This window comes from Hippocampus comes, unplaced genomic scaffold, assembly GCF_001891065.2.
Source record: "Hippocampus comes isolate QL1 unplaced genomic scaffold, H_comes_QL1_v1.1 scaffold68, whole genome shotgun sequence".
Lineage (NCBI taxonomy): Eukaryota > Metazoa > Chordata > Actinopteri > Syngnathiformes > Syngnathidae > Hippocampus > Hippocampus comes.
The window spans coordinates 4,459,144-4,468,031 of record NW_017805625.1 but is presented as its reverse complement, the minus strand read 5'-3'; the positions used below and the strand labels follow the sequence as shown (position 1 = coordinate 4,468,031).

Genomic DNA, 8,888 nt, shown 5'->3' with positions numbered 1-8,888 from the left:
AGGTTTTAATGCAATGGCAATTGAACTAAACAAGGATTACGTGGACCGCAGTCGCTAATCGTACAGTTTTACGGTGCTGCCTGTTATCTGATTGACCACAGGTCTGCCGTGGTTGTTTTAATCCCGATTGTTCGAGCGGTTCTTTGCAGCCATGCTAGGCTACTTCACTGCCTCCACCTCCGCGTCGAGGCAGAACAAAGGGGCGTGAAGAAGAAGAGCCCCTCTCCCTCTCTTCCGGAGAACATCCAGCAACTTTGTTGAGGCGGCGCGGCCACCAAGTTAGCTCGCGCTCGCTCCATGCTAACCTGGCGAAGAGGACGCCGCTGCGCCGCTACTAGCTTGCCGAGAAGCAACCGAGGCGACGTCTCTGATGGGCACTTTGCCGGAGATAAACGCGAGTCGCAGAGTCGCTGGTTTATTGTTAGAAGGTGGAAGTGTAGTTCGCGTTGCCCCCTGTGTTAATTGAAGTTGACCTCGCCGCAGTTGTCGGTCGCCGACGCTGATTTACCCGCTTAGCTAACGCACTGCGCCGCTAAGCGAGTACAAACTCCCCGCTGACATCCACAGCGGACAAGCAACGCTTTGTTCGTTTATAACGAGTTGCGTTGCGATAACAGGAATATAGCGGGGGTAACGTTACCATCGCCGGAGCGGAACGCATCCATCCGGCACATCAGAGAGGAAGAAAAAAATATCTGCTTGTTGTCCTCACTCAGATTGAACAACCCAACTCTAGAAGCGAGCCCGGACCCCGCCGCTCTCATTGGACGCAGGCTGAGCGGCAGTCGGCCTCCCATTGGCCGAGTGGCGGAACAACAGGCAGCAGGATGGCCCGGCCGTCCGTCCACCCACCCACCGAGGCCACATGGAACAATAACCCGAGCTCGCAGCCCCAAACAGGGCGAGGAGGAGCCTGACCTCGGTGTCACCACTGAGGTTTGTGTTCATTTCATGACACGTTTTAAGGATGTGCTTACATCGAAGAAGCTGCAACATTCTGGGCTCTGGTTCTAATTACATGAAAAAAGAACCTTCAGGCAACCATTAATTATAGTGACGACTGGAATGTTTTGGATCTTATTCCGTATGGTGTGCAATTTTCTCATTTTCGTGACCCAATTTTTAAAAATGGGCACATAAACATTAGTAGCTAGTCGTTCCATGAAAGACAATTTGAACAGAAATCACACAGACATGCCACGTAGGGCGGGTTTGTTAAAAAGCTCCAAAATATTTCTTTCACAAATGTGAAAAAATGTCTATCCTTATAGGTTCCGATACACACACTTTGAATATTACACGATACAAGGCATCAATTCTTGGTTATGCAATACTTTGTCTTGCAGTAGCAATGAAAATGTGTTTTATTTTAATCAAAGTTGTTAAAAATGTATTTTTTCTTGAATATGACACACATTTCACTCAAATACAACACTTTTGAAAAGAACGGCATCTTACTGCCATTTTAACATCCAATTGCAAGTTTTTCTAATCCTTGCCGCATGTTTCTCATTGGGTGGAGGAGGGTCAGCAGGGCCAGCCTGCCTTTGCTGCGCTTCTTAATGGCCGGAGCCGAGCCACGTGGAGCGGGAGATGGGGCTTTGAGAAAGTCAGTGCCTGTCTGACACCCTGCCTTTACAGCTTGCCAACTCCATTACTGCCCAAGCGGATTTCATCATCAATTTTGCACAGGATATAGTGTCAACTTTAGCGTTGTTGTCCATATTTACCCTAATGTATGTCCATAAACTGTCGTGGCTTCTAATCCATCCAATAGAGCAAACAGCACAGAAAGTTAAAGTCAAGTTGGTGAAACTGTCTAGAATTCTTATTGTTGGAGCATTTTTCTGAGTATGAGTACATACGTACGGTTTCAGCACCAATACCAGTGTTGGTGCATTCTAACTTAAAGCCTCATGTTTAAGGCGAAGGTTTTTTGCCATGACTTTCATCAAAGTCTACTTTGCAGCCATCCATTTTCTCTTATGCTTGACCTCATTAGGGTGAGTTGAAGCATAAACCCAGTTTACATGCTTTGAGCAAAATTTTGGGTACACCATGGAGGTTCCACACCCAGCCTTATCACATGAGCATTCGTATTCAGTCTTCAGCTGAGCCTATATGGTGAATACCTTGTTTAGTGTCATGTGTGTGAGCACCGGAAAAGGATAGGGGAATCCACAAATATTTCTGATTTTGTTCTTTTCCAGTGGTTTTTTTTTTAATACAAGACACACCCAAGGCCACATGGAACAATAACCCGAGCTCGCAGCCCCAAACAGGGCGAGGAGGAGCCTGACCTCGGTGTCACCACTGAGGTTTGTGTTCATTTCATGACACGTTTTAAGGATGTGCTTACATCGAAGAAGCTGCAACATTCTGGGCTCTGGTTCTAATTACATGAAAAAAGAACCTTCAGGCAACCATTAATTATAGTGACGACTGGAATGTTTTGGATCTTATTCCGTATGGTGTGCAATTTTCTCATTTTCGTGACCCAATTTTTAAAAATGGGCACATAAACATTAGTAGCTAGTCGTTCCATGAAAGACAATTTGAACAGAAATCACACAGACATGCCACGTAGGGCGGGTTTGTTAAAAAGCTCCAAAATATTTCTTTCACAAATGTGAAAAAATGTCTATCCTTATAGGTTCCGATACACACACTTTGAATATTACACGATACAAGGCATCAATTCTTGGTTATGCAATACTTTGTCTTGCAGTAGCAATGAAAATGTGTTTTATTTTAATCAAAGTTGTTAAAAATGTATTTTTTCTTGAATATGACACACATTTCACTCAAATACAACACTTTTGAAAGGAACGGCATCTTACTGCCATTTTAACATCCAATTGCAAGTTTTTCTAATCCTTGCCGCATGTTTCTCATTGGGTGGAGGAGGGTCAGCAGGGCCAGCCTGCCTTTGCTGCGCTTCTTAATGGCCGGAGCCGAGCCACGTGGAGCGGGAGATGGGGCTTTGAGAAAGTCAGTGCCTGTCTGACACCCTGCCTTTACAGCTTGCCAACTCCATTACTGCCCAAGCGGATTTCATCATCAATTTTGCACAGGATATAGTGTCAACTTTAGCGTTGTTGTCCATATTTACCCTAATGTATGTCCATAAACTGTCGTGGCTTCTAATCCATCCAATAGAGCAAACAGCACAGAAAGTTAAAGTTAAGTTGGTGAAACTGTCTCGAATTCTTATTGTTGGAGCATTTTTCTGAGTATGAGTACATACGTATGGTTTCAGCACCAATACCAGTGTTGGTGCATTCTGACTTAAAGCCTCATGTTTAAGGCGAAGGTTTTTCGCCACGACTTTCATCAAAGTCTACATTCCAGCCATCCATTTTCTCTTGTGCTTGACCTCATTAGGGTGAGTTGAAGCATAAACTCAGTTTATATGCTTTGAGCAAAAGGTAGGGTACACCATAGAGGTTCCACACCCAGCCTTATCACATGAGCATTCGTATTCAGTCTTCAGCTGAGCCTATATGGTAAATACCTTGTTTAGTGTCATGTGTGTGAGCACCGGAAAAGGATAGGGGAATACACAAATATTTCTGATTTTGTTCTTCTCCAGTGTTTTTTTTTTTTTTTTTAAATACAAGACACACCCATCAAAAGGGTTTATACATGATGTAAGGCTCCAGCAATAAAAATAAAAGTCCAGGCTTTCTTAGATTCCAGGATGGCAACTTGAGCCGCAGGAGCAGAATTGATGAACATTATTAGGAATATTCAAAATCAGGAATGGCAATTCAACGCACATTATTCCCTTGAATTTGAAGTTTACGCAGTTTGTTGAACAACTCCAGGTACTGTGTCATGGTGTCAACGCAGTCGGCCGGTGCAAAAATGCCTTCAGGCTTGGCAGCAAAGACAGATGGCAGATCTGGGACACTTGGGCCCAAGAATGACTGCATAAACTCCTTCATTAGATTCCAACAGTCCCCTGGAACCACACAGGGACAATATTCCACCTGCAGAGAGAGTGAGTGCAGTTAAAACAAAGTGAGGTTGTGGGATCATTGGCAGTATGCCCTTACTTCTACTGATATTCCTCTGGCACTTGAGCTCATGGTCACTGTGCCAACTTTGATCAGGAAGTCGCAGTAGCGGTATCGTGACCCCCGGCACTCCACTTTGTGGCCTTTGGCATTCTGGAAGTGGCTCTTTAGCTTCACCATAAGAACGTCAAAGTTTGCATCAGCTACCAAGCAGGGCCCGTTCTCAAACAGAGCCAGGCAGCTTAGGGGGGTTTCTGAGTTGTGCATCACATATAAGAGTTTGGAAGGCTGGCCTGCAACACAAAGGTAGCACTATCACTATTACTGTTGTTTTAAATTCAGTATAATGCAGCTCCTACTTTTCTACGGACTTTCGAGGGTTACAAACCATTTTTATAACTTCAGTCTAAACACACACACACGCACACACACACATCTACAAAAGTTGTAATTGTACTCCAAGATAATGTTCTGTATATTATATTTATATTCATTATATTTTGCCTTTGTTGAACTAAATAAGGTGAGCAAAATACTAGGAACATCCTGTGATTCAGTTTACTCTAGTTTTACACTACTGAAAACCATAACCATATTAAAACAAAATATTGTGAATGCAAAAACTACCACCGTGCCGCCCGAGAAGAACAGTGCCCCCAAAAACGGAGCTGCCCTGCTGCACATTTGAACACATATTTCAAATGAAACATGTAGCTAAACGGAATAACAGCCTTAAGTATTACCACTGACAGTTCCAGTCGCATGGTACGTCTCACAGTCGACACAGAAGCTGCCTTGTTTCACAGCTCCCAGCTGCTCTAGTTTCTTGTGCACCATATCCACAGTCTGCTGCACGCTCTTCCCCTCTGCCACCGGCACCTGGCACACACTAAGTTACAAACATTGTTTTAAACTCAACAAACAGCAAAGTGATCACAAATTTGCGACTGAATATGATTACTCAGTGATAACTATTCAACAGCACATTATTGTGCCATTAGAGATCATCAGATGTACCACAAACCTATTTCCCTTAATTGGTCAGAAAATATTAATTCTTTACCATAAATGCACCGTTGTTCATCTATCCATGCCAGTGATGTATCATGACAAGTAGTACAATTAAATGTCCTCCCACTAGATGGTTGGGGGTACATAATTTATCCCATTCATTCAAAAGAATAAGTCATGGCAGACACAGGTCAGTACTTGTGTGAGTAAACTGAGACGAGCAAATGATTATTTCAGCATGCAGTGTCCAACTATTGTTTATATTTGGTGGTATACCGTGAGATTTTCACATGTAAAACATACGCCTTGTCCCAATAAAGGTTGAGAATTACAGCCTAGTTACGTTCGTGAATCGACAAAGCGATGCTGTGGACCGGAGATAAAGCAGAAGGGTTATATGCGCGTTAAAACGCAATAGGTTTAATGAGTGACAATGCGAACCGTACACTGATACAATAAGGAAATAAAACCTCACCAAGTAACACCCATTTTATTATAATTGTTTGTTGCCAGATGCCGTCTTCAAAGTAGGCTGAATACTTCCGGGTGAAGTTCTTCTTCGTCTTGGTTATTGACGGTGAATTTGGGTCTTCCGGTAAAAATTAGTCCAACAAAAAAAAACAACACGTAAAACAATATTCATTATGATATTTTTATTTAGTATGAACGATATTAACTACATGCTAGAGAAGAAAAAATATAGTGGAGCATTTTGAGAGGTGAACATATTGAGGATGTGACGTAATGGACGACTTCCTTTTGAGAGACATTGGCACGTGTTTGGCTAACTTCTGTTTACACCGTTAAAACGATTTAAAAGTGAGTTAACATACCTGGACGAATTTATGAACGTTTTTATTACAGACTAAACAAACCGCAACCATGCCGAAAGTGAAAAAATCTAAAGGAGGAGGTGACAAGCGAGGGCAGTCGGACACTCTGGTTGACCAAATGCTACAGGGCGACACCGTTCGAAGCAAAGGTCGAGTGAAACTTCGGGACGATCGGATTGAGGGCGAAGACAATTACGTGAACGAACGTCTGTCCAAGAAGATCTTGCAACAAGCCAGAATTCAACAAGAGGAACTCCAGAGCGAATATGGCCTGGTGCCAAAGAAGAAAGCACCCGTCACTTTTCTTGGTAAGGCTACCAAGACATGTATTGGGACTACACTATAAACAATAAAACTCACATGTTGCAATGGAGCTTGTTTTATCAATGGCATTTCAAGCAAATTCATAACAATCTTCCAATTGAACCTCCTAATGTTTTGCAATATACTGCATAAAGATGGCGTAAAGTTGCCTCTGCACCCTTAATTACTGCAGTGCTTACTGTATTGCATTTGATTGTTTTCATTTATGGACTACAGGTATTTTTCATAAAAATGTTCACCGTCATTGTGATTAGGGTATTGACGGACTACAGCATGGCTGTACAAATTTTGTTATATTGTCATACCGTACAGTTTTTCTGCATTTACTTTTTAGATTCTTCATGGTAACATTTTTCACACAAATGTGCCAAGTGGAACACAAGGACTTCTCTAAAAATGTTTTTTTTTCCCCTTGAAATGATTTTTCAGGTCCCTCATCTCAGGATGCAGATTCAGATGAGGAGTGGCCAGCGCTGGGAGCAACCGTTGGTAAAGGTGACACCAACACTGTGTATGATACCGAAGTTGTGGTTGACGCAGATGACGAGAAAGCCATTGAGATGTTCATGAATAAGAACCCCCCAATGAGGCAAGACCCCAGTAGCATCTCGGCTTTGGATGTACATAATCATACACAAATAAATGATTTGTGTGTATGTGTTTTTTTTTTTTGTCTTGCAGGCGAACCTTAGCAGACATTATAATGGAGAAGATAACAGAAAAACAGACAGAAGTAGGAACAGTCATGTCAGAAGTATCTGGCTGTCCGATGCAACAACTTGACCCCAGGATAGTAGAAGTGTATAGAGGTGTCAATAAGGTGAATGGTCTTAAAATTAGACACTTGCACTTTTGCTGCTGACATATACAGTTTAAAACAATAAAATAATGAAAGAATTTAGAATTTTGTTCTTATCCAAGTGCATTTGGCATCTTGAGGAGATTCCAGTTGGAATTTAAATGTGTTTTTGTGTTATTTGCGCTTCAGGTCCTGTCAAAATATCGCAGTGGAAAGTTGCCAAAGGCTTTTAAAATAATACCAAAGCGATGCTGTGGACCGGAGATAAAGCAGAAGGGTTATATGCGCGTTAAAACGCAATAGGTTTAATGAGTGACAATGCGAACCGTACACTGATACAATAAGGAAATAAAACCTCACCAAGTAACACCCATTTTATTATAATTGTTTGTTGCCAGATGCCGTCTTCAAAGTAGGCTGAATACTTCCGGGTGAAGTTCTTCTTCGTCTTGGTTATTGACGGTGAATTTGGGTCTTCCGGTAAAAATTAGTCCAACAAAAAAAAACAACACGTAAAACAATATTCATTATGATATTTTTATTTAGTATGAACGATATTAACTACATGCTAGAGAAGAAAAAATATAGTGGAGCATTTTGAGAGGTGAACATATTGAGGATGTGACGTAATGGACGACTTCCTTTTGAGAGACATTGGCACGTGTTTGGCTAACTTCTGTTTACACCGTTAAAACGATTTAAAAGTGAGTTAACATACCTGGACGAATTTATGAACGTTTTTATTACAGACTAAACAAACCGCAACCATGCCGAAAGTGAAAAAATCTAAAGGAGGAGGTGACAAGCGAGGGCAGTCGGACACTCTGGTTGACCAAATGCTACAGGGCGACACCGTTCGAAGCAAAGGTCGAGTGAAACTTCGGGACGATCGGATTGAGGGCGAAGACAATTACGTGAACGAACGTCTGTCCAAGAAGATCTTGCAACAAGCCAGAATTCAACAAGAGGAACTCCAGAGCGAATATGGCCTGGTGCCAAAGAAGAAAGCACCCGTCACTTTTCTTGGTAAGGCTACCAAGACATGTATTGGGACTACACTATAAACAATAAAACTCACATGTTGCAATGGAGCTTGTTTTATCAATTGCATTTCAAACAAATTCATAACAATCTTCCAATTGAACCTCCTAATGTTTTGCAATATACTGCATAAAGATGGCGTAAAGTTGCCTCTGCACCCTTAATTACTGCAGTGCTTACTGTATTGCATTTGATTGTTTTCATTTATGGACTACAGGTATTTTTCATAAAAATGTTCACCGTCATTGTGATTAGGGTATTGACGGACTACAGCATGGCTGTACAAATTTTGTTATATTGTCATACCGTACAGTTTTTCTGCATTTACTTTTTAGATTCTTCATGGTAACATTTTTCACACAAATGTGCCAAGTGGAACACAAGGACTTCTCTAAAAATGTTTTTTTTTCCCCTTGAAATGATTTTTCAGGTCCCTCATCTCAGGATGCAGATTCAGATGAGGAGTGGCCAACGCTGGGAGCAACCGTTGGTAAAGGTGACACCAACACTGTGTATGATACCGAAGTTGTGGTTGACGCAGATGACGAGAAAGCCATTGAGATGTTCATGAATAAGAACCCCCCAATGAGGCAAGACCCCAGTAGCATCTCGGCTTTGGATGTACATAATCATACACAAATAAATGATTTGTGTGTATGTGTTTTTTTTTTTTTTGTCTTGCAGGCGAACCTTAGCAGATATTATAATGGAGAAGATAACAGAAAAACAGACAGAAGTAGGAACAGTCATGTCAGAAGTATCTGGCTGTCCGATGCAACAACTTGACCCCAGAATAGTAGAAGTGTATAGAGGTGTCAATAAGGTGAATGGTCTTAAAATTAGACACTTGCACTTTTGCTG

At 41.8% G+C, this 8,888-nt stretch overlaps 2 protein-coding genes and 1 long non-coding RNA gene across 5 annotated transcripts in view; 2 read left to right on the top strand and 1 right to left on the bottom strand.

The window, feature by feature from the left end:
* Window positions 1-8,888, top strand: part of LOC109522295 (uncharacterized) — a 14,800-nt gene continuing 5,912 nt past the window's right edge. The window contains exons 1-3 of one of the 2 annotated variants that reach the window (XR_002169549.1): window positions 1-413; window positions 717-936; window positions 1,526-2,064. This is a non-coding gene — a long non-coding RNA (uncharacterized LOC109522295). Of the gene's footprint in view, window positions 414-716; window positions 937-1,522; window positions 2,065-8,888 lie in introns of those variants that run through there. The other variant, XR_002169548.1, reaches the window with a different exon arrangement.
* On the bottom strand, window positions 3,723-7,397 carry LOC109522293 (mediator of RNA polymerase II transcription subunit 20-like). Of its 2 annotated transcripts, none has more exons than XM_019880713.1 (4): window positions 7,347-7,397; window positions 4,763-4,908; window positions 4,059-4,312; window positions 3,723-3,992 (listed from the first exon to the last, which is right to left on the bottom strand). In XM_019880713.1, exons 1-4 carry the CDS (start codon window positions 7,358-7,360, stop codon window positions 3,771-3,773), a joined length of 636 nt encoding a protein of 211 aa, XP_019736272.1. In that variant the 5' UTR covers window positions 7,361-7,397; the 3' UTR covers window positions 3,723-3,770. The 2 variants fall into 2 exon arrangements, with proteins under 2 accessions (XP_019736272.1, XP_019736273.1); XM_019880714.1 differs by lacking the exon at window positions 7,347-7,397 and adding an exon at window positions 5,506-5,566.
* On the top strand, window positions 7,535-8,846 carry LOC109522294 (bystin-like). The gene is made up of 2 exons (XM_019880715.1): window positions 7,535-8,012; window positions 8,458-8,846. The coding sequence occupies exons 1-2, from the start codon at window positions 7,754-7,756 to the stop codon at window positions 8,811-8,813; spliced, it is 615 nt and encodes a 204-aa protein (XP_019736274.1). The 5' UTR covers window positions 7,535-7,753; the 3' UTR covers window positions 8,814-8,846.

Excerpts from the sequence above, each read along its gene's own strand:
- LOC109522293 (XM_019880713.1), bottom strand. Across the intron at positions 4,313-4,762 it reads TGCGACTGGAACTGTCAGTG|GCCAGCCTTCCAAACTCTTA; the intron begins GTAATACTTAAG and ends TTTGTGTTGCAG. Across the intron at positions 3,993-4,058 it reads CCAGAGGAATATCAGTAGAA|GTGGAATATTGTCCCTGTGT; the intron begins GTAAGGGCATAC and ends CTCTCTCTGCAG.
- LOC109522294 (XM_019880715.1), top strand. The coding sequence starts at position 7,754 with ATGCCGAAAGTGAAAAAATCTAAAGGAGGAGGTGACAAGCGAGGGCAG. Across the intron at positions 8,013-8,457 it reads AGCACCCGTCACTTTTCTTG|GTCCCTCATCTCAGGATGCA; the intron begins GTAAGGCTACCA and ends ATGATTTTTCAG.